The 23,660-nt window shown below is 35.2% G+C and overlaps 3 protein-coding genes, 1 long non-coding RNA gene and 7 other non-coding genes across 21 annotated transcripts in view; 10 read left to right on the top strand and 1 right to left on the bottom strand.

The window, feature by feature from the left end:
* The first annotated feature begins 216 nt into the window (after positions 1 to 216).
* Positions 217 to 5,117, top strand: LOC127182348 (uncharacterized). 7 transcript variants are annotated; one of them, XR_007829877.1, is made up of 14 exons: positions 217 to 303; positions 534 to 608; positions 1,172 to 1,230; positions 1,464 to 1,522; positions 1,737 to 1,795; positions 2,021 to 2,079; positions 2,353 to 2,411; positions 2,635 to 2,689; positions 2,936 to 2,994; positions 3,210 to 3,268; positions 3,494 to 3,540; positions 3,621 to 3,682; positions 3,809 to 3,852; positions 4,860 to 5,117. It is a non-coding gene; the product is annotated as an uncharacterized LOC127182348 (long non-coding RNA). The 7 variants fall into 7 exon arrangements; XR_007829878.1 differs by lacking the exon at positions 1,464 to 1,522; XR_007829883.1 differs by lacking the exon at positions 2,021 to 2,079.
* On the top strand, positions 1,018 to 1,085 carry LOC127182439 (small nucleolar RNA SNORD52). Its single transcript, XR_007829907.1, has one exon. It is a non-coding gene; the product is annotated as a small nucleolar RNA SNORD52 (small nucleolar RNA).
* Positions 1,879 to 1,946, top strand: LOC127182432 (small nucleolar RNA SNORD52). Its single transcript, XR_007829901.1, has one exon. It is a non-coding gene; the product is annotated as a small nucleolar RNA SNORD52 (small nucleolar RNA).
* On the top strand, positions 2,164 to 2,231 carry LOC127182438 (small nucleolar RNA SNORD52). The gene has a single exon (XR_007829906.1). It is a non-coding gene; the product is annotated as a small nucleolar RNA SNORD52 (small nucleolar RNA).
* Positions 2,491 to 2,558, top strand: LOC127182437 (small nucleolar RNA SNORD52). Its single transcript, XR_007829905.1, has one exon. It is a non-coding gene; the product is annotated as a small nucleolar RNA SNORD52 (small nucleolar RNA).
* On the top strand, positions 2,773 to 2,840 carry LOC127182436 (small nucleolar RNA SNORD52). The gene has a single exon (XR_007829904.1). It is a non-coding gene; the product is annotated as a small nucleolar RNA SNORD52 (small nucleolar RNA).
* Positions 3,074 to 3,141, top strand: LOC127182434 (small nucleolar RNA SNORD52). Its single transcript, XR_007829902.1, has one exon. It is a non-coding gene; the product is annotated as a small nucleolar RNA SNORD52 (small nucleolar RNA).
* Positions 3,352 to 3,419, top strand: LOC127182435 (small nucleolar RNA SNORD52). Its single transcript, XR_007829903.1, has one exon. It is a non-coding gene; the product is annotated as a small nucleolar RNA SNORD52 (small nucleolar RNA).
* A 1,356-nt stretch (positions 5,118 to 6,473) lies between the features above and the next one.
* On the top strand, positions 6,474 to 16,805 carry c19h6orf47 (chromosome 19 C6orf47 homolog). The gene is made up of 2 exons (XM_051137386.1): positions 6,474 to 8,501; positions 15,389 to 16,805. Exon 1 carries the CDS (start codon positions 7,542 to 7,544, stop codon positions 8,475 to 8,477), a length of 936 nt encoding a protein of 311 aa, XP_050993343.1. The 5' UTR covers positions 6,474 to 7,541; the 3' UTR covers positions 8,478 to 8,501; positions 15,389 to 16,805.
* A 1,433-nt stretch (positions 16,806 to 18,238) lies between these two features.
* On the bottom strand, positions 18,239 to 23,124 carry ppp1r11 (protein phosphatase 1, regulatory (inhibitor) subunit 11). The gene is made up of 3 exons (XM_051137534.1): positions 22,825 to 23,124; positions 20,788 to 20,896; positions 18,239 to 20,569 (listed from the first exon to the last, which is right to left on the bottom strand). Exons 1-3 carry the CDS (start codon positions 22,900 to 22,902, stop codon positions 20,388 to 20,390), a joined length of 369 nt encoding a protein of 122 aa, XP_050993491.1. The 5' UTR covers positions 22,903 to 23,124; the 3' UTR covers positions 18,239 to 20,387.
* A 256-nt stretch (positions 23,125 to 23,380) lies between these two features.
* The window catches only part of vars2 (valyl-tRNA synthetase 2, mitochondrial), a 32,146-nt gene continuing 31,866 nt past the window's right edge, over positions 23,381 to 23,660 (top strand). For all 5 annotated transcript variants that reach the window (XM_051137561.1, XM_051137565.1, XM_051137563.1 and 2 more), the window contains exon 1: positions 23,381 to 23,601. The gene's annotated coding sequence lies outside the window, so the exon portion shown is untranslated. The remainder of the gene's footprint in view (positions 23,602 to 23,660) is intronic.

Here is a 23,660-nt window from a genome sequence, read left to right as displayed (position 1 = left end):
AAAGATATTAGTTAAATTAGTATGCTTAAATACTTCTGTGGCGTGATAATTGTTTTTAACAACATGAATATCACACTCAGTTCAAGTCATAAAATGCGTGTTTTTAAAAAAAAAAAAAAAAAGTGTAAAGAAGAAAAGAAAAAATAACGAAAAATGTTTAATGTAATATCTGCACAAAATAAGCTTATATTTTCATTCAGGCAGATGTTTCGGTACCTTCCCTGCAGCATTAGGACCCTGTTTAATTTCCTCGCTTGCACGCTGCGCGAGCCTTTCTATTCTGAAGATGCGTCAGTGCTTGAGGTATGGGAGAATGACCTTGACTTTTATTTATTTGTTATTTTTTATTATAATGCGTACCCCAAAACACAGTTTAGTCTTTTAGATTTAAGTTTGCGATGAAGCGTCGACTGTGTTAGCGCTAATTCAAGAGCTGAAAATGACTGCGCAGCGCTTATGGCCTCGCCTTTGGTCCATAGATCAACATGCTTAATCGAATATGATTTAATAATATTTCGTTTATTGTTTTGCAGGTCATGTTTACTTGAACTGAATGTGGATGGGTTGGGAAACCAACCCTTAAAGAATGGGCCGAAGTAAAATTCCCAGTAAGTATGAGACAGCGGTATTTATTTATTTATTTATTTTTTTCTCAGGGGTTTTCATACTGGGGTCCGGGGACAAACAGGGGTCGCGAAAACATAAAAAACAGTAACTAAAATAAATGCATTAAATTAAAACATTGGTTAAATAATTACGTTTGCAGTACTATAGTGAGTAGAACTAAAAACCTGACAACTGAAAAGCTGTATGATAGCATGTATGTATATGCGTGTATGTTTTTCAGTATATAATAGTATTTTGCAAAATAATTTCAAATTTCTAATCATTTTCACAGTATAAAAATTGACTGTATATATAAATATATAGCCTTTTAAACTTTAGGATGGTGGTCCCTCTGAACCTGTTTTGGGTTCTGTGATGCTTAATGATTGAAAACCCCTGTTCAGTATTGCATGTAATGATGATTCATTAGACTAGAGTCTCTGATTTACCCATGAAGCTCTTTCACAGTGCACTGAACACATGCAGTACAGCTTATGATTGATTTCTAGTAGCTTGGATTTTTTATTTTTTTTTTTCTAAAAGTTGAAGTAACTTTTTCTTACAGGTTGGTCGGGAGGAACGGAAGTTGCCAGGTAGCTGATGTCAACAGCTGCTATCTATTGGGTAAGAGAGTTTATCCCGATGAAAACCTCTAACAAATTATTCTTTTCAAAAGACGCTATTTATTTTATCCATGATTGCAAGTAATGATGATTTATTAGACTAGAGTCTCTGATTTACCCATGAAGCTCTTTCACAGTGCACTGAGCACATGCAGTACAGCTTATGATTGATTTCTAGTAGCTTGTTTTTTTTTTTTTTTTTTTCTAAAAGTTGAAGTCACCTTTTTCTTACAGGTTGGATGGGAGGAACGGATGTTGCCAGGTAGCTGATGTTAACAGCTGCTATCCATTGGGTAAGAGAGTTTATCCCAATGAAAACCTCTAACAAATTAGTTTTTCCAAAAGAAGCAATTTATTTTATCCATGATTGCATGCAATGATGATTCATTAGACTAGAGTCTCTGATTTACCCATGAAGCTCTTTCACAGTGCACTGAACACATGCAGTACAGCTTATGACTGATTTGTTGTGGCTTGGATGTCTCTCTAAATGTTGAACTTTTACAGGTTTGATGGGAGCAATGGATGTTGCCAGATAGCTGATGTCAATGGCTGACAGCCAATGAGTAAGAACTAGTTTATGCCAATGAAATCTTGAATAATGAGTGCTTTTCGAAGGAAGCATTTTGTCCTGTTGTCCATGATTGCATGTAATGATGATTCATTAGACTAGAGTCTCTGATTTACCCATGAAGCTTTTTCACAGTGCACTGAACACATGCAGTACAGCTTATGATTGATTTTGTAGTGGTTTGTTTTTTTTTTTGTTTCTAAATGTTTAATATTTACAGGTTGGATGGGAAGAACGGATGTGGCCAGGCAGCTGATGTCAACAGCTGATATCCATTGGGTAAGAATGTTTTTTTTTTTTTTAATTAAAACCACTAACAGTTAGTCTTTTCAAAAGAAGCATTTTATTTTATCCATGATTGCATGTAATGATGATTCATTAGACTAGAGTCTCTGATTTACCCATGAAGCTCTTTCACAGTGCACTGAACACATGCAGTACAGCTTATGATTGATTTCTAGTAGCTTCTTATTTTTTTTTTTTTCTATAAGTTGAAGTCACCTTTTTTTTTTTTTTTTTTTTTTTTTTCTTCTTTTCTTCTTCTTCTTACAGGTTGGATGGGAGGAACGGATGTTGCCAGGTAGCTGATGTCAGCAGCTGATATCCATTGGGTAAGAGAGTTTATCCCAATGAAAACCTCTAACAAATTAGTTTTTCCAAAAGAAGCAATTTATTTTATCCATGATTGCATGTAATGATGATTCATTAGACTAGAGTCTCTGATTTACCCATGAAGCTCTTTCACAGTGCACTGAACACATGCAGTACAGCTTATGATTGATTTCTAGTAGCTTGGATTTTTTTCTAAAAGTTGAAGTAACTTTTTCTGTACAGGTCGGATGGGAGGATCAGATGTTGCCAGCTGATGTCAGCAGCTGATATCCATTGGGTAAGAGAGTTTATCCCAATGAAAACTTCTAACAAATTAGTCTTAATTTTCAGAGGGAGCATTTTATTTTATCCATTATTGCATGTAATGATGATTCATTAGACTAGAGTCTCTGATTTACCCATGAAGCTCTTTCACAGTGCACTGAACACATGCAGTACAGCTTATGATTGATTTCTAGTAGCTTTTTTTTTTTTTTTTTTTTTTTTTTTTTTCTAAAAGTTGAAGTCACTTTTTTTCTTACAGGTTGGATGGGAGGAACGGATGTTGCCAGGTAGCTGATGTCAACAGCTGCTATCCATTGGGTAAGAGAGTTTATCCCAATGAAAACCTCTAACAAATTAGTTTTTCCAAAAGAAGCATTTTATTTTATCCATGATTGCATGTAATGATGATTCATTAGACTAGAGTCTCTGATTTACCCATGAAGCTCTTTCACAGTGCACTGAACACATGCTGTACAGCTTATGATTGATTTGTTGTGGCTTGGATGTCTCTCTAAATGTTGAACTTTTTACAGGTTTGATGGGAGCAATGGATGTTGCCAGATAGCTGATGTCAATGGCTGACAGCCAATGGGTAAGAACTAGTTTATGCCAATGAGATCTTGAATAATGAGTGCTTTTCGAAGGAAGCATTTTGTCCTGTTGTCCATTATTGCATGTAATGATGATTCATTAGACTAGAGTCTCTGATTTACCCATGAAGCTCTTTCACAGTGCACTGAACACATGCAGTACAGCTTATGATTGATTTGTGCTGGTTTGGATGTCCCTAAATATCTAAATACCTTTTAACCTTTAGGTTGGATTCTAGCTGGATGGTTGATGGCAACAGTTGACGACTAGTGGGTAAGAAGGTGTTTCTTTTTCCTCTGACTTTGCTAATGTGGTCCATGAATGATGTCTAACAAATAGTGTTTATTTTCAAGGTTTTCAGCTAAGGTTTTGAAGCTGATATAGACATCGTCTTCAGCCTGTGAAGCTATGTAAGGTTGGTGTCCTAACAGTGTTTCTGATGTTTTATCAATGATGTGCAGTGATGATTATTTTTTTTGTGTAAAATGTTTTTCGTTATGAAGAACTTCTAATTAACGTTATTTTATTTTTAATTTTTTAGGTTGCCGTGATGCCAGAATTATTAATGTAGAGACTTGTCAGTGTGTAAGTACTGGTCCAGTAAACTTAAAGGAATAGTTCACTCCCAGAACTAAAATTTCCTTAATTTACTTGCCCTCATGTCATCCAAGATGTCTTTCTTTCTTCAGTCAAAAGAAATTAAGGTTTTTAAAGAAAACGGTCCAGGATTTTTCTATATATAGTGGACTTCAATGGGTTAAAGGTCCAAACTGCTGTTTCAATGCAGCTTCAAAGGACTCTGCTTGATCCCGTCTGAGGAATAATGGCCTTATCTAGTGAAACGATCATTCATATTCTTAGAAAAATGTTTATATACTTTTTAACCATAAATGCTCGATTTGCACAAGCTCGACCTCACGCATTATGTAATCATGCACGTGCAGTAGGCAGAAGTATTGACCCGGTGTTCACGAAGCGAAAGTGCAAAGAAAGGTAAAAACCTTCTACCAAAAAAGGTAAAACAACAATGTTGGAGGAGAGAAGTTTTTCGTCCTACCCTACCTTTTTGAGCCAAAGTACACAGACGAAGAACTAACCATGTGTGACCTTTCCAACGTGATTACATAATGCATGAATACTAGTGCAAGATGAACATTTATGGTTAAAAAGTGCATACATTTTATTTATTAATTAAGATGACATTGTTTCATCAGATAAGACCCTTATTCCTCAGCCGGGATCATGCCGAGTCCTTTGAAGCTGCATTAAAACTGCAATTTGGACCTTCAACCTGCTGATCCCTATTAAAGTGTAATATGTGGAGAAAAATCTTGGACTGTTTTCTCAAAACCTTAATTTATTTGTGACTGAAGAAAGACAGACATGGGGGGGTGAGTAAATTATCAGTAAATTGTCATTCTGGAAGTGAATTTCTTTAACTTTGGTTAAAATTGGGTGTTAATGATGAACGCGTTGTTCGGTACCACTGAAACGCAATGAAGTAACTTTCTCGCAGCGCACTGAAACACAGACAGACAACAAATACGCTTGCTTTCCCCACTTGTAATCTAATACGGTTGTTTTCTTTTAAGGACTGAAGTTGATGCGGTGGCTGAAAGGTTGTGGTGGCTGGTTTGCAGCGCAAGGGTGAACCGTCAAGCTTCTCTGTAGTTATTGTACATTATAACTTTTAAACACTTGTATCAGTGTTGTACCTCATTTCAAGAACAGTTTGAGAAAGTAACTGCTTGTTTTTGACTTCTCAGTTCTTTGTATAATTTTTATTTTATTTTTTTGTGTTTATTTACTGGTTTCTTTTAAGTTTAATAAAAATCGCTATAACAGCTCAATATGAAGTTGTTGGAATTTTATTTTTTTTTTTTACACGAGTAGCAGATCCACCTTATGGTATATGCTTTAATTTTATTCTTGCTGGATACTGTCAGATATTAGTGCAAATGCGTTTAGAGTCATTTTAACAGTACTTTTTATGCCATGTAGCTGACACCATATAGAAGATTTGTTTAAGAATTTTATAGTGGGTCAAACTTTTTGCATGTTTAAGTATGAAATGGGTTATTTATTAAATCTGATATGCTATATTTGGAGGCTAAGAATCATTTGTGACCCTGGACTGCAAAACAGCATCTTAAGTCGCTGGGATATATTTGTAGCAGTAGCCAAAAATACATTGTATGGGTCAAAATTGTTGAAAAATCATTAGGAAATTGAGTAAAGATCATGTACAATGAGGATATTTTGTAAAATTCATACTGTAAATATATAAAAACTTAATTTTTGATTAATAATGTGCATTAAGAACTTCATTTGGACAACTTTAAAAGTGATTTTATATATATATATATATAATATTATTATTATTATTTATATATATATAATAATTTATTTATTTATTTGTACCCTCAGATTCCATATATTCAAATAGTTGTATCTCGGCCAAAAATTGATATATCAATATCTTAACAAATCATACATCAATGGGAAGCTTGTTTATTCAGGTTTCAGATGATTTGTAAAATTGAAAAATAGACCCTCATGACTGGTTTTGTGGTCCAGGATCGCAATTTGTATAGGATTAGGGGTGTTTTAGTCTTTAGAATTATTCGTGTACAGTGTATATCACACGTGGATTATGATGAAATCAACATGTGGTAGCTTTGTCCTGCAGCTGTTTTGTTAGCAGTCGCATAGGACTTTTATTATGGAAACAGGTGCCTTCAGTTACTTGGTGGCCATTACCATATTTGACTTCACTCTACTTGACTCACTTTTGCTACATGCTTATTCATAATATTTTGCAACTAGCCTACCTGTTGTGGCAAAGAAAGACCCACACTTTGAAAAACAACGAATTTGAATAGTTTACGCAGACTGTGACAAATATCCAGAGCGAAGGTCATTAGGTCAGCGATGACATAATTTAACCGGTTTTGATCTGTACGTACGTAGCGACGCCCGGTTTGTGAACGCTTGGTTCATTTGAATCGAATCTTTTCAATGAATCTCACCAAACTTCGCTCAGTATGTATAAACTTTGTAGATAAACCTGACACTGTACACTATAAATATTGTTGGCTTTGTGATGAATGGCTTTTTGTTGCTTTAGAAGCGCCTGCTAAATACGCAAAATATATAAATAACTATGCTTTTGTAATTCAGCCATTCTCTTAACAAACTCTTAACAAAAAACTAGTTGTGAACAACAATATGTGCGTATATATTGCATTATTGAGACATGTTTGACAAAGTAACATGTGAGGCAGCACGTGACGACACGATTTATGTTAGAACGTAAAATATTCACTAAGTTGATTGGTTGAAACAGTTCGTTCAAACGAACCGTTTGAAAGAACCGATTCGCCAAAATGAACTACGACTTTCCATCGCTGGACAAGTAAACCAGCTCGTACACATCAGAGACTACACAACGACAATGAAGTTTCATGAAGTTATCTCAGTGAGAACGACTTAAATCCGTTGGACTTTAACTAGCCTGTATTTTCGCACTTTGTCGAGCTTTTTATGTGCTGAAACGGGTAAAGTTCGAGCGTGTTTGTGCCGGGCGCAAGTGAACAGGAATGTGAAGCTGGCTTCAACAAGAAACCTCAAATGTTTTTGCAACTGAAGCAGAAAGACTGCGATGTCTGGAAGATGTAACTGTATGTCCTTACGGCAGTCGTACAAAACTAAAGATTTCAGGTCGCAGGTATGTTTAATTATGCGGTTTCACCGTTTGACATCGACAGAGTTTAGCGTTTACAGCTGTGGAGTCGATCGGCTTGTTCAGACATGCTAACCGACGCCGTTTCGCCTGAGGAAAATGCGTTTAGAGCTCAAAAATGAAAGAAACCCCATTGCCACAGTAATGTCTTTTTGTTTTTAATTTTATTTAAAAATTAAATTCTCTTCCTGTCATTGAGTGACTTAAACGGGTGTGGCCGTAGGTTGTTTTCTGGTTGATTAGTTCTAATACAAACACGCCTTAATACAGGTCTGTTGAGGTGTCATTGTTTAGATGCCTACTTATACTTATATGTCGTCTTAAAGGCACACTAACGTATGTTTTTGACTTTTTAAACCCATACCTTTAGATTTAGAGATAGCTGTACTTATCAATGCTTTATACCATAGTTATTAATGTGTAATTATCAATTACATTAGCTTTTACCCCCTCATACTGACACTTTAATACATAGTTAATGTTATAGCATTTTAATTTCCTCTTTTGAGCATTTTATAGTAATACTGCCATTATGACCGCAGTCGTAGGGCGAGTTTGGGGGTGGGTCAGTCCTGTGAATCTGTACTCGTCCTGGGGCAGTCAAACCAAACCTGAGAAACCCCCAACAACGGACATTCAGACTAAAAGCAGATGGGGGTTATGGGGACTCACAGGCTGGGTTTGGCGGGGCGAAAACAGCAAAAAGGACCAAAAGACAATCACTGAGGAATTCTGGGAGACCCAGGAGACTTTAAAGCCTTTGGAAGTCGAAGAGCTGAGAGCTGATGTTGAGATCGACGAACCGGCAGTTCAAAGCTCACGCTGGTATAGTCGAATGCTCCCGTCCAGATACTTTTTTTGGCCCCGCTGGTCGTCATCCACCACGCTCCACCAGCGTAAATGTGCTGGGTGGAATGAAGGTACATGGGACAGCGATGAAGTCGACGGGCAGTCGGATTACGGGACGCCCCCGCCGTCTCCCACCCCGCTGTCCCAGCAGCAATCAGCATTCCAGTTCTTCTCTCGCTCGTGGACGGGCCAAATTGTGCCTGAACATTACGATATTTGCTTTAATTTTCTTCGCCACCTCTTTGACTTGTTTGTTGTGGGCTTTCTGACTACCGTATCACCTCCAACCAAGTTTATTTTGGATGTGGTGGGGGTGCAGGGGACCCTGAAGTTGTGGCTCCACGGGATGGCCATGTTTCTAGTGTCGTCTGTTGGGATGGCCGGACTGCTGTGGGTTGTTCAGGAGTACCTGTTGCACTTTGCAGTGATCTATGGTATCGTGCAAGCGATGGTCATCTCTGTCAGCGTACGCCAGAGCGAAGCTTTGGCAGAGGGGGATGATGGGAAAGGCGACGGAGGGGTCAAAGAGGGTGAGGAGGAACAGGCCGACACATGGGAGCAAAATGAGCCACAGCAGACAGCTGACGAAAGCAAGAAAGGAGTTAAACAAAGGAGCTGAAGTCGTGCAAAAAGTGTATTTTGGGTAAGTAGCTGTTTCTGTCCACAGAACCTGTTGTTGTTCTTGGATGAAGAGACTTTGCTGTTATCTAATTACGTAAGAAGTACATTGTATAAATATATCTAACCTATATATATATATAGTAGAATGTTTAAAGGGAAAGTTCACCCAAATAAATGAAAATTCTGTCATTAATTACTCATCATGTTGTTCCAAACCCAGAACACAAATTAAGATATTTTTGATGAATCTGAGAGCTTTCTGACCCTGAATAGGCAGCAATGCAACTGACATGTTCAAGGCCCAGAAAGGTAGTAAGATCATCATTAAAATAGTCCATTTGAGTGGTTCAACCGTAATTTTATAAAACTACGAGTACTTTTTGTGCACAAAGAAAAGAAAAATAACAACTTTAGTTAGCAATTTGTTCTTTTTGATTGAAGTTATTTTAGATTTGTACATTTATTATTAATAATTAGCTTTTTATTAACTCATGAACCTCCTGCAGCTCCCTCGCAAACCCCATTTGCTCTAAACGTTCAGACTCATATTTTCTACAGGACATTCAGTTATGGATAACCGTTTGGAAGGCTATTCCTCATGTCTCATGTTTTTTACAAGCATCCTAACCTTTGCTTTGGGGCCTGCGGTTCAAATCTTTTCAGAAAAACAAGCGTGACATTTTTAGAGAGCTGTGAAACCTGCTTGCGGCTTTAGACCATCCATCATTTCCCTGCTATGATCTCTGTTTCTCTGGGATGCATTTTCAAATATTGTCCTCCTCCCCTAGAGTGACTGTCTCTATGCAACTTTTAATTTTTTGTGTACACTTTGGCTTAAGGGGTAGTTCATCCAGAAATTTCAGTCGTGTCTTAATTTAATCATTTTCATGTTGTTTCAAACTTTCCCTTTGAGTTCCACATGGAAAGAGAAACTGTGAGGCCTTGCTCTTTCTTTTCCCTGCATTGAAATGAATGTGGATGCAAAAGCAACAAGTATCATAAAGTTAGTCCATACAACTTACTATTCACTATCATGATACTGGGCAAATCCATCATTATGGATGTGACATAAATGCTTAGAGAGTGTATGTGTTTCCAGTATACCAGATTGTTTATATTTTAATAAACCCTTGTTTATAGAGTCTAAAAATCAGAAAAATAACAGTGTATGCATGAGTTTTCAATGGTAAAAAAGGGAAATAATCATGCGTTATGGATGTTACAAAAAAGGGCAGTTTTTGACATACTTTGTAGGATTTCTGCGAATTAAAATGCACAAACCAGACGCTATAAAACCCAACAAATACAAAAGCGATGGCTCTTCACAGAACATATAATTGTTACTTTATTTTAATTTTGATGTGTCTATTTATGAGGAATTTGTACTGTCATGGATGTGACAAGCCTAAAAATAGCACTTACCAGACTATGGAAAATCATGCACTAAAAATGCTTTAAAAACTTTGAGACCTTACATGGGTATTTGAACCACCAAATGTTGACATCTGTGCTATCAGTATAGTAAAAACATTTGGTAAAAACATAATTTTTTCATGGTAAGGTTGATTTTGCATGGAATTACCCTACTTTTCTCCATATCATACAATATTGATATTTATCATGATATTCATTAACCATTAATTGGGAAGAAAATGCTTTCCACATTTTTGTTAGACCTTGAAAATAAATGTAAACATAACCTGATCAAACTTGATTGTTCTGTTATACAAAGGTGTTACACAGAGTAGCTACCTTTTAATGTCCTATGAAATCCACTTTATTTCCTAAATTCTGTTTTTCCAGGTTAGTTTTTCTGGATTCTGTTTATGATTCAATACAAGTTAATCATAAAAAAGTGTCAAAAGAAATTAATTAATAAAACTTTAACAATTTAATTGATCTATTAAAATGTAATCAAATTAAAAAACAGAACAATTAATTCACAACAAAACATATTTTTTTTGTCAAATAAAATGCTGCACAACAGATCTGTATAAATTAATAACAAAATATACTGGTTGAATAATATAATAAAAAATATTATTTTGAGAATTGCTAAAATGAATTGCGATTAATTCCACTTCACATTAAACTTTTATATTGCAATCATTTCACATTCAATCTTCAAATTAATGTGGAAACAACATAAAGACAGGATATTTTTAATATCTTAAAATAAATGTTTTTTTTACAACTGATGTCCCTAGGAAATTATTTATTTTCTAATATTTAACCATTGACTATAGCCATTCAACATACAGTATAATTGAGAGCTGTCAATTTTAACATTAGACATAAAATAACACTTTTAATTTAAGTGAACTTAAAACAATATTTACATAAACCCATTATACCTGTGCTCTTCAGCAAGTAGGAAATATACAGAAATTGAATAAAGTTATCAAACACTAAATACTAAATTAAATATAGATGAAGCCTTAAAGCTACAAAAGTTATTGATTTCTTTTTTTTTGTTTTGTTTGTTGATTAATAGACATTATAGCAGCGGGGTTATTAGCTTTTTTGGCTGCTGGTACTTTAAGAGCTGCCACTGTTGAACATGACACGGATCTGACACATGCTTGTAATTTCATTTGCGCTTTAATATGAAATGATACAGACTACAGCATGCACCGTCACATTTGTGCATGCAATTGAAGCACAAATGCTACGAGCACAGTATAATGGCTAACAGGACAGGTAAATTAGTTTTACTGACTTATGGCCTGACAACATCTCATCATCTGACCATAGTTCACTGTTGTTCTACTGAAGCTCCTCGTCACCTCGACCTTTTCCACACTTGTTTTAACTAGTCTGAAAAGTCTCCTATTTGATGTGGTTGTAAAGATGTTCTGCGTCTTAATAAACACATTTTTTGGCAGATGTTGCCCCTGCGTTAATTCGCATTAAATATTTTTAACACCATTAAACTGGAAAAATTTATCACCTGCATTAATGTGCTAATTTTGACAGCACTAATTTTAGTATACAGTAGTAATATATTTGTTATGAGTTCAGCCAAACTTTTTTTTTGGCAGTTTGTCATGAAATGTGAGTGTTTCCATTATGAAACAAACGTACGACAGAAAATTGGTTGTACGGTTGTTTCTATGCAATGCTTAGAATTTATCAATATGGACGTGAGCGGTGGCTACGATCAAAAGCTTGTGTACTCAAGTTTTTGAGTTAGCCTAAATTTGCGTGCAGCATAGAGAATTTCAGAGAATTTTATAATGACAGAATTTTGTTCATTTAGATTATTTTCCTGGCCGACAAACAGAGTCTCTTTATTCTTTTAGGGCATTAGATTTATATGTGCAAATAGCAGCATAAACAACAGACCATGGTGATTCACACATCGCCGCATCACCCACCTGCCACACTTCGGTAAACAGAGAAAAACAGAAATTATAAAAGGAATAAAACAAACAGGGCTAGCATACATGAAATATATTTCTTTTAAATAATTAACAGACTAACAAAAGAAAAGAAAAAAAATACATTTTATTTGTTTTCTTTATATCTTTACTTTATTAAAGGAGAAGTCCACTTCCAGAACAAAAATTTACAGATAATGTACTCACCCCCCTTGTCATCCAAGATGTTCATGTATTTCTTCAGACGTAAAAGAAATTGTTTTTTGAGGAAAACATTTCAAGATTTTTCTCTATATAATGGACTGATATGGTGCCCTGAGTTTGAACTTTCAAAATGCAGTTTAAATGCGACTTCAAATGATCCCAAATGAAGAAGGGCCTTATCTAGCGAAACGATCGGTTATTTTCATAAAAATAATACAATTTATATACTTTTTAATGTCTGCCTGAACTGTTTTTTTCTGGTTCATGACAGTTAGGTTATGTTGAAAAATTCCCATCTCATGTTCTCCCTCAACTTCAAAATCGCCCTATATCGCTGTTTTACCTATTTTGTTGAGGGTGTTTGATCTTCTTTGCATGTTCACTTTGCATAGACTGGGTTGGTTCTTCTGTAGCGATGTAGGATGATTTTGAAATGATTTTTGAAGGTGAGGGAGAAAATACAATTAAAGTTTTTCGACACACTAACTGTCTTGAGCCAGAATACACAGAGTTCAGGCAGAGCAAGACAAGACGAGCATCTGAGATTAAAAAGTATTTCAATTGTATCTTTTAAATAAAAATAACCGATCGTTTCGCTAGATAAGACCCTTCTTCCTCGGCTGGGATCGTTTACAACCGCATTTGGGATCATTTGAAGCCGCATTTAAACTGCATTTTAGTTCAAAATCGGGGCACCATATCAGTCCATTATATGGAGAAAAATCCTGAAATGCTTCCCTCAAAAAACAATTTCTTTACAGGTGAAGAAAGAAAGACATGAACATCTTAGATGACAAGGGGGTGAGTAAATTATCTGTAAACTTTTGTTCTGGAAGTGGACTTCTCCTTTAAATGTAACTGATCGTGCAGGGGCCTCAAGCGCGCACACACAACATTTCAACGTTGCTAACATGACATTTCAAACATTAATCAAACTAAAATGCTGTGAATCAAACATAAAAATGACACTACTCAATTTAAAAGGCATTTTGGAACGTGAATTAGGATGATTTATGTGGATATTAGAACACAAGTAAAGTACAAAGATTTGTTTACATTATGGATAATAGTTTAGCAATCAAATGTTACATGGCAAAAAATTTCTTTTTTAGTTTTGCTTTACTCATTTATTAATTTTAGCTCGACCGCTAGCTTGGCTAATTTGTGTTTTACTTTAGTTTAATATAAAATTTTATAGCTACTTATTTTTCATTCTTGTTCTGTAATACCGTTAAATTTAAAGGGTTTGTTGTGAATTAAGGAGAACTAAATAGGCTGTAATGTTTATGTTTCGTTATTTTAAATGGTATTTAATGTACTTTATAAATGAATGTACTGTACTTTAATGTACTGTATAAATTAATGCAATTGTTTTCAAATATAGCCTAAGGTTAAAGGGTGTTTTTAGAGTAAGATCAATTTCTCTTTTCTGAGTAGTGTTGCACGATATACCAGTACGTAAAAAGTATCATGATACCCTGCTTTTAAAAACAGTACAATTCCGCATTTTACTAGTACCGGTATTTTAAGAATTAATTTTAATAAGAGCCGTATTTCTGCGTATTATTGTCTGTCTTAGTGAATGGCGCAGACGCGCAGTTTTGTTTACTACACACATACGCATGACGCTCACAGTGTTTTCAGCCTCTGTCGCTTCAATATATGAGTACATGAACACATGAACATAATCTCTAGAACTGCTCTGAGAGTCACTTCTTGAGCATTTTACTGTTTCTTTTGCGGAAAACTATTGTCATATAATGAAGACCCTTCAAAATAAAAGTTTGGTTTAACTTGACAGTCAGAAATTATTAATTATTAATATTAATATATTATTTAATATAAAGATAGTACTACTACTACTAATAAAAACATATTATTAAAACAATGTTTAAGAAATATTTACCAGAAAAAAAATATTTACCAGAATTTATTTACCAGAAAATTGTAAGTATACAACACAGTATTTCTGAAAAAAAAAGAAAGAAATAGCCTGTAGTAAATTAATTTGTTATCAAATCTAATTATCCTTTATAAATGTGTTAGACATGCTTTTGATTAGTAAAATGTATAATCCAGAAAATTAATGGAAAACAGACAAGCAAACAAAACTGAATTTGAGAAAAATAATAAATAGGCCTTAAAAACATGTAGTTTTTGTTAAACTTTTAATAAATTGCTGTTAAATTCTGCAAGTTTCATGAGTTCAGTTTTTAATGTAACCATTAAAATAGAATCTAGAAAAAATTAAAATGGAATTTTAACTGTTTTATTGTAGTTGTCATTTAATTTGTTACTTGCATCTAGGTTCTTATTAATAACAAAGGTAAAATACAAAAAAATGACTATGTCATGATATAAATTGTTGTTATACATACCTGTAAGATCAGTAGTTGTTTACCATAATCCTGTGTAGTGGCACTTGCATGTGATTTATTATTATTTTATTATTATTATTATTATTATTTTTTTTTTAAGGGGGGATGAAATGCTTAGTTTTAATGGATAAAATAACTATGATCTCCGTTTGGATCATCTATTGTTCAACTACTTTTCCTGTACTTTTTTTAGTAGTATCGGTTCAGTAGCAGTATTGTGATATTTTAGTCAGGTATCGAATCGAAGTCAAAATTTTGGTATTGTGACAACACTATTTGTGAGTTTACTTTCTCTTTTCGGGCAGATTTCGTTTCTCCATGTTGTAAATTTGTGTAAACTGGGGTGTTTTTAGGGGCGTGATATTTAAATGACGATTGTTTTCTGCCGCCACATTTATCAACATATCATTGGTACGACGGGATTGGCGGCATACGAATGTTTCATGAATCACACGTGAACTGAACTTACATGCTGCGCTCTAAATGAGGCCCAGTGTGTATTTAATGGTAATTTTTTTCAAAGTAAACTGTAAAACTGGTGAAGTGACTTTCAGGGCAGCTCTGGTGATTAAGTTCATGTGCTGTTGAATGAAGCCACACCACTCATTCACACACACAGAGACATGCAGAACATGCAGACTTATTATTTCTGCTGTGTAACAGGCTGTTAGATTAATCCATATCAAGTAAAAATGTAGAGTTTATCATTACCAACATAAATTTTACTACAATCTCGATACAATATAATTTATTGCTCAGGCCTGTTCTGAAGCTATACAGTTCCTTTGTGACAGACAGTTCAAGATTCAAATCAGTATTGACTTTTCAAAATAGGTCATAAATTATGGCAGAAATGACGTTTTTGGATGAACTGTTTTGAGTAAAATACACAACTACCAGGCTTACTCAGTCATTGCAATAACTAACCATTTCTGTTTCTGTCACAGGTTGTCGACATGCTGATAGTCCAGGATCTTTCATTGAGAATTTGACTTCACTTCACCATTGACCACCAACAACTCCCAAGCGACTGAAGAGAAACCTAAATGTACCAGCACCTCTTTCCCTCCACCAATAGAAGTTTTTGCTTACTTTAAAATGTACTTTTAATTTTCCCAAAAACATTTTTGATGTATAGCACACCAGCAGAAAGAAGTGGATGAATAAACACTAGAATCTACAGCCCCAGCGATAAAGCAACATCTGCCATCTACAGACCTGAAGAAGCATATACAGAACGGAGGAACCAGCGATTATTGATTGTCAGGGATTTTTAATGAAATACTGTGTGATTCTGAAGGCTGAACCAGTTCAACGACAAGTTGTTTGTACTTGTACTTTTATATGATGATTAACAGCTTTGCGACTCTACGCTGTATGTACCGCACATCTGCATGTGTCACTTTATTCATAGCTCGATGTTGCCTCTGGATTGTTCATAACTGCAATGTGCGCTCTTCTGTTTAATGGGTAGAGTCCATTATATCGCCCATCCTTAATTCAGTCCATTAGTCCAGTCACAGGCCATCTTAGTGAACTTTTCGAGTGCAATTATAAAGGAACTGGATGCAGTGATAAACCACTTATTGCATACAACAAACCTGTGCATTACATGTTCCGTACTTATTTTATTTTTCTTCCTTATGTTTTGGGTTACATCATTAGAACCACTCTGTGTTTGACATATATTTATGTATGCTTCATTACAGCATTAACTGCATGATTTTAAATGTGTTGTCAGTCTTACTTCATTTATATTTCAGTTGATTATCTTATCTTTTGTGCCTCACAATATCTGGCACTTTGGCCAGTTCACAGGGAGGTATGGGTAAAGACGTTAGAAGTAAGTTTGCACAATTGCGTACTGACAGCTTGATATCCAATGCTTTGTTGCACGTGTCTCGCGCTTGCAAGAACAGCTTTCTCTTCCTGAATGTGTTTCACAAATAGCGTTTTACCTATGCATGATACTATAGTACAATGAAAACTGACATTTCTTATGTTATGAATGATTTTTTTTCTTTGTGGTACTGGTTTGTAAATTTCTAGGTTGTTCAGTTATTTAAGCATTAAAATGTAGCGCTAGAATTGTTGGTTTATGACAGCCTTGAGCAATGCAAGAGAATACGTGTAACCTTTGAAGGTTCTTTCTAATGTGTTTTTCCATTTTTGTAAGCCCTGAGTCCTTTGAAGTGCGGGCCACTGCTGAAAAAAAAAGACAGCTGTGAATAGAAATGTCTGCTGTAGGGTGAAATGCATTGCAGCTCAAGGATGGATGTATCTAGGATGTGAGATCTACATCTACAGTTCTTAAGTGCTGCACACTGAGTCTTTAATAGTCATTACAACTATAATAAACTTCCTTTTCCCATATTTTATGTCTGGAGTATGTATGTTTATTAGGGCTGTCACTAACAATTATTTTGGTAATCGAGTAATCAGTAGTCGGTTATTCTGATGATTAAACGAGTAATCATAATTTTTTGTGGTAATAAAAATAGATCCTAGTGAACATTAGCCTTTAAAATGACTAAAAAAAATTATAATAGCAATAAAGCAAGAATAATTAGTGCATAAAGTATCGGGGCACCATATAGGAAAAATGCTGAAATGTTTTCCTCAAAAAACACAATTTCTTTACGACTGAAGAAAGAAGACATGAACATCGTGGATGACGGGGGTGAGTAAATTATTTGTAAATTGTTGCTGGAAGTGGAGTTCACCTTTAAGCCCTCGTTAAAGCATAAACCAGCTAATGACCAGCATAAACTAGCATCGAAACATACCTACCAGAATATGCTGTTTGTTTCAACAGGGAGATGCTTCACACACGTAAATGATAAGTTTGTGGGAGGCAGCAATTGGAGTACTCAATTTTTATATATATATATATATCTCGAGTACTCAAATTCAATTGAATAATAATGACAGCCCATTGTTTACATAGTGTTTTCACAACACGCCATCAGTCGGCCATATTGGCGGCACTGAATGTAAACAGTGCCACTACACTGATGGAAACTTGCATATTTTGCTAATTATTCCTGGTGAAAATTGTCAGTGTCATGTTTTGGGGTGTACTAATCGGTCTGATCGGGAAGAACATTTAGAGTACTGTTGACTGCCAAAAGTTATAACAAATCAAAGAGAAGAGTGCAAAAACCGTCTAAAGTACAAAGGGCATTTGTGGTTGGCCAAAATGAACCAGGATTTCCAGGGCAAGAATCTTGACAACATTCATGTTTGTTCTATTAATTTCCAGTCAGGTAGGTGAAATATTAGGCTAATATCTTAATTAATACTGCTTGTACATTACTTTACCACCTATTAACTTTAGTTTGTCAAAACATTGCGCCCTTTCCTGCTTACTAAGTCCTTCTCTGTATGATTTAGCAGCTTCCACATGTGTTTCCATGGTTTAGACAGCATAAATTAGCAGAACAATGTATTCAGTAGTACACTAGCTGTGCAATTTGTGATGTTGTTTAGATCACCAAACCGTGACGGATACATGTGGACACGGATTTTGTCTGTTATGAATTAATCCATCTCAAGTGGTCCAACAATTATGAATTATGAAGAAAAAAAAACAGTTGTTTTATTTAGCAATAACACCACTCATCCACATCTCCATTTTATGCTCATGTGTATTTTTAAATTCTGACCATCACTTTCCAAGTAACTGGTCTAAAGTGTTTTACTGAAGCTTTTGAGCTCTATTAATAATGCATCAACTGAATCATTTATATAAATGTACTTTTCATAAGAACCACAATAAGGATGAGAGTCAAACACAATCAGGTTGCCATTAAGCATTTAATAGATATAAACAACATAATTTAACATTTGTTTATTTGTGTTAAATCCACTCTGTGACCTTTGCTATGTACATACAGGTGCATTCACAGTAAAGGGACGAATGCTGGGACGCAGATGACTGCAGTGACGGTCCTGATGGGAATCAACTGTAAACTGTATGTGACATCGGAGGAGAAATGGTGCTATGTGCATTTGGTCTTGGCCAGCATTCAGCCATGCACTCTCCAGCGCTCTTTATACCACATATAATCCGTTTACACCTTAAAGCTCGAGTCAAACTACTACACAACATCCCGGCATGCACCTCTCCCACTTATAGCTGGATTTTAAACCAATTTGTGTCAAATATAAGCAGCCACAGTGCCCAGGATGAGATGAGGCACCTTACATGTCACAGGGTGATCTATAGCACACACAAAATATCCTACCTGTATTTGGTGTAAGGCATGACCATGAAAGGAAAATAGTCTAAATCTACACATTTTCAGATCAATCCTACTTTTTAAAAGAATAGTTCATCCAGAAATGAACATTTGCTTGAAATGTACTCACCCTCAGACCATCCAAGATGTAAATGAGTGTTTCTTCATCAGAAGAGGTTTGGAAAAACGTAGCATTACATCACTTGCTCACAAATGGATCCTTTGCAGTGAATGGGTGCCGTCAGAATGAGAGTCCAAACAGCTGATAAAAACATCTCAATAATCCACACCAGTCCAGTCCATTAATTAACATCTTCTGAAGTGAAAAGATTTGTGTTTCTAAGAAACAAATCCATTATTAGTTAGTGTTTTAACTTTAAACCATCACTTTTTTCCAAAATATTAGTCTATAATTCATGATAACAATTCATCCAATGAAAACGTCCTTCTCCTGTTGTCCTCTTACATTAAAAGACACATTTGTTTAGAACGAGATTTTGCTTGTAAATGGTGCTTGATCTGTGCATATTTTGCTCCTGATTCAGACAAAATAACTTTTTCAGTGGCAATATTACGGATTATGGCCTCGTATTTTAGCCGTAAGGAACGGTTTGAAGTTAAAAAAAAAGAAGTCCTGATGGATTTGTTTCTTAGAAACGCAAAGCTTTTGACATCACAAGACATTAAATGACGGACTGGAGTTGTATGAATTACTTGGGGATTTTTGTGATGTTTTTATCAGCTGTTTGGACTCTCATTCAGATGGCACCCATTCACTTCAGAGGATCCACTGGTGAGCAAATCTGTTCTGATGAAGAAACAAAGTCATCTACATGTTTTGAGTACATTTCTAGCAAACATTCATATTTGGTCAAACTGTTTCATTAATTTCACTGCTTCTGTTTAATTTCGGTCCGTTTTTTGTAATGATCCAGGTGACGCTCTCACCTCCCTTTTAGAATGAAGTACAGCATCACAGATGTTTCTCAGTCCACTTCACTAAGTATATAAACACCTCAATGTCTTTGCACATACATGCTGAGTCTCTTACTAGTCTGATTGTCTGAAGGAAGTCTCAATATAACTCAATCAAACTTATGACGGCTAATGGAGATGATTTAATGTGCCCAAAGGGGTTGAGTTCCTGAAATTGTCTTTTTTAAAATCACTAAAGCACACAACACATATTACGCTTGAAGTTTCTCAAGTGATATGAAGAAATACTGCTGCTAGAATCGTGACACCGCAAGGCAAATTATGTTTGATATAAAATTCCTTTTTTATACTGCATTTATTCCGCTTGATTTGAACTAGAAGCCCGTCTGAATCATATTTTGAGGTTTTTAAACTGTTTACTAAAATGTGGACACAAACCGGTAAGATCAATGTTGTTAAACGCAAACAAATAAATATAGATTTTACAAAAGAAATAAAAACCAATGTCCTATGTACAACAAACATCAATTTTTTCCGCAGCATTCAGATCGCAAAAAAGGTTTAGCCTTCTCTGAGCCGTCAAACTAACGACGGAGGAGAAAACCAATCACATTGCATTGCTCTACAAGCTTTCATTCATCAAAAAGCTTTTGACACCCAGTGATGGTGTGATGTAATGAGTGTGAGTGAGGATGAGGGATTATGAATGTAGTGCCCACGCCGTCCGTTACCCTTCCCTCCACACCGGATATCCCATTCGCGTTATCTTCTAGTGAGGGTTTGTTCCCCCAGAGCTAGGGGGCGCTGTGCTCCCTCCACCCTCCCTTTGTCCATGGCCTCTTCTCCCATGTCCCAGAATGCAGTGCGCACTCCCGCAGCCCTCCTCGTCATCCCCTTCGCTTTCCGAGGAAGATTCGCCGAACTGTCGAGGCTTCTCGTAAATACAGCAACCTGAACATATCAGAGAATTCTATTTAAAGAAACGAAGCATTCAATAGGCCACTTTGAGCAGATGCAGGATGTTTAAACCTGCTCAGTTTTCAAGGTCAGCTATTTAAAATCTGGCCCAGATGCAGATCTACACTATGAAACACATTTTTGTTTTATATAAGAAATCATGAATGTACACTTTGAATGGATTTAGAGCTACACTAACAAACGAGACTTACACTTTGAAGACCTCCGGCCCAGATGTTCATTGTCCACCGTGTCACTGGACCACTCCACTTTCTTCTCCGTCTTCCTTTTCCTGAGCTTGATGGTCAGGCTTCTGCCCTCCTGAAAATACACGAAACTAGGTCATCATATGAAAAACATTAGTGACATTATTAAATGTTGTTAGAGATATGAATAACCGTTAATAGTTAGCTGACGATGACAATGACAGCTACATTTGTCACATCAGCCATTGTTTTGGCTTTGTGTTACTACTGTAAAACCACAGTAAAATGAGTATGGGATCTTATTCTTTAAATTGAATATCATACATGATGGTAAATGAATATTACATATTTTATTGTAATTTTATTATTATAGAATTACCATTTTGTGACAATATTTGTCAAACATTATGAAGACAATAAAGTAACTTTAAATAAAAATAAATGTATAAACATACACTACCAGTCAAAAGTTTTTAAACAGTAAAATTTTTTGTTTCTTAAATACGTCTCTTCTGCTCACCAAGCTTGCATTTGTTTGATCCAAAGTACAGCAAAAACAGTACAATTTTAAAATATATTTATACTTTTTTAAAATAGCTGTTTTCTATTTGAAAATATTTTGAAATGTAATTTATTCCTGTGATTTCAATGCTGAATTTTCACCATCATTACTCCAGTCACATGATGCTTCAGAAATCATTCTAATATTCTGATCTGCTGCTCAAACAACATTTATTATTATTATTATTATTATGTTGAAAACAGTTAAGCAGAATTTTTTCAGGTTTCTTTGATGAATAGAAAGTTCAGAAGAACAGCATTTATCTGAAATATAATCTTTTGTAACATTCTAAATGTCTTTATCATCACTTTTGATAAATTTAAAACATCCTTGCTAATTAAAGTATTAATTTCTATAAAAAAAAAAAAAAAAGCTTTTCAATGGTATAGTGTTTTTTTTTTCAGATGAATGCTGATCTTTGGATCTTTCTATTTATCAAAGAGTCCTGAAAAAAAATGAACTCAACTGTTTTAAATATTGATAAAAAAAAAAACCAGCATATTAAAAAAACTGTTATTTTAAATAGTAAAAATAAATAAATATTTCACAATTTTACTGCTTTTGCTATATTTTGGATCAAATAAATGCAGGCTTGGTAAGAAGAAGAGACTTCTTTAAAAAAAAAACAAAAAACATTAAAAATCAAAAGTTTTTGACTGGTAGTGTAATACATAAAAATAATAATAACAGTGAGCTAACATACTATTATAGTTTTATTAACATTTTGAATTCGTTTTTATTCATATATATATATATATATATATATTCAATTTATTTCCTTAAAGATTCAGCAACTGTGTTGCTCTTGCCATTTTATTTACTTATTTACTTGTAAATATCTATATAGTTTTTACTAATTTTTGTTTTAGTTTTTAGTACATCACGTTAAACGAAAATGTAGATAAATTAGAAATGTCAGCTGAAATAGTAATATAATATTTTTATTATTTCAGTTAAAGTTTATTTTAAGTAACGAAAATGTTTATTTTTAACAGTTTTGGTCTGAGTTAACTGTAATAACCCTAGTACTATCCGATGTACTTTATATCCAGTAGGTAAAAGTGTTTGTGTTTAAGTGCTGTAAAATATTTCATATTTTAGTTTTCATTTAAATGTATTTTTCACGGCATTACGTTAATAACTGTAACGTTAGTAACGTAACTAACACCAAAACAGCGGTTAACATGGCAAATATCTTTGATGGGAGATTTAGAGGTGGGTTTTTGTTGTGATGTGGGTTAACTTATGACCATAACACACTGTCAAACCAGTTGAGAGCATAAATCCTGCTAAACATGTTGCTTACTAAACAGGCCTTATGCTGGTATCTAGTCAGTTTATATTAACAACTCGATATGCTAACTACAAAACGGTTAATTCATCACAAAAGCCTTTAGACTGTTGGTTCTTAGTTGTTGTAGCTGAATGATTCGGTGTAGATGTGTTTAGTGATGGTGTCTACAGTAAGTAGGGCAGAGTACCTGCTGGGGTGGAGGCGGTGTGCCCGTCTGAACGGTCTCCGTTATCGTCTCACTCGATGTACCTGGTACCTCCGCCATAGCGCTGATGAAACGCGAATAAACCTTCCCAGCGGCGCTCGATCGCCTTAAATCGACGAAAGTCTGGTCTCTGTTTAAAGGATATTAAAAAACGACGATTTCAGCTCTCGGTTGTCGTGTCAGAATGTCGAGCCGGACGCTATATGAATCTGAGATGAATGCATGAGATGAATTTGCACCACTCTAATCGCTCCTCGGAAGGACGCATTTGCGGACGGACCGGTTACCGAAGTTGACTGTGTTTCAAAAACTAGTGAGCTGACTACCTAGACAGGATTATGAGACGTTGTAGTGGCGTTTCAAATCAGCTCAGCTGAACTGTATATCTAAATATGCGGTTGAATCGAAAAACGTCAAAAAGTATAAGGATCTTGGAAAGCGCAACGCACCCTTGATGCTCACTAGTGCTGTCTAGATAGGCAGTCCATCAGCTTTTGAGACGCGGCCGCTGAGTGTTCCTTTAAAAACGATCCGATAGGAAACGGCGAACGCTGCGAGAGCTTGTATAACGACAAGGAAGTATTATCCAGTGTAATTTAACTTTAATCGTTCGCAGATTTTTGGTTTGTCACTCATTTGTGTTTTTACTCAAAGTACTTTAAGTCCAATGGAATTTTAGACATAATAAATATTAGTGGGAAAAATCACTGTCGTATCCGCAATATGTCTGCGCCCTGTGACAGCACACACTGAGTGAAGGTACATTGCGTTTAGACCTTTTATTTGTCATTTTCATATGCAGCATATTTCTGATCATA

This window comes from Labeo rohita, chromosome 19 (assembly GCF_022985175.1).
Source record: "Labeo rohita strain BAU-BD-2019 chromosome 19, IGBB_LRoh.1.0, whole genome shotgun sequence".
In the NCBI taxonomy this organism is placed as follows: domain Eukaryota; kingdom Metazoa; phylum Chordata; class Actinopteri; order Cypriniformes; family Cyprinidae; genus Labeo; species Labeo rohita.
Note: the sequence above shows the minus strand (reverse complement) of the source record. Positions and strands in the feature narration are given on the sequence as shown.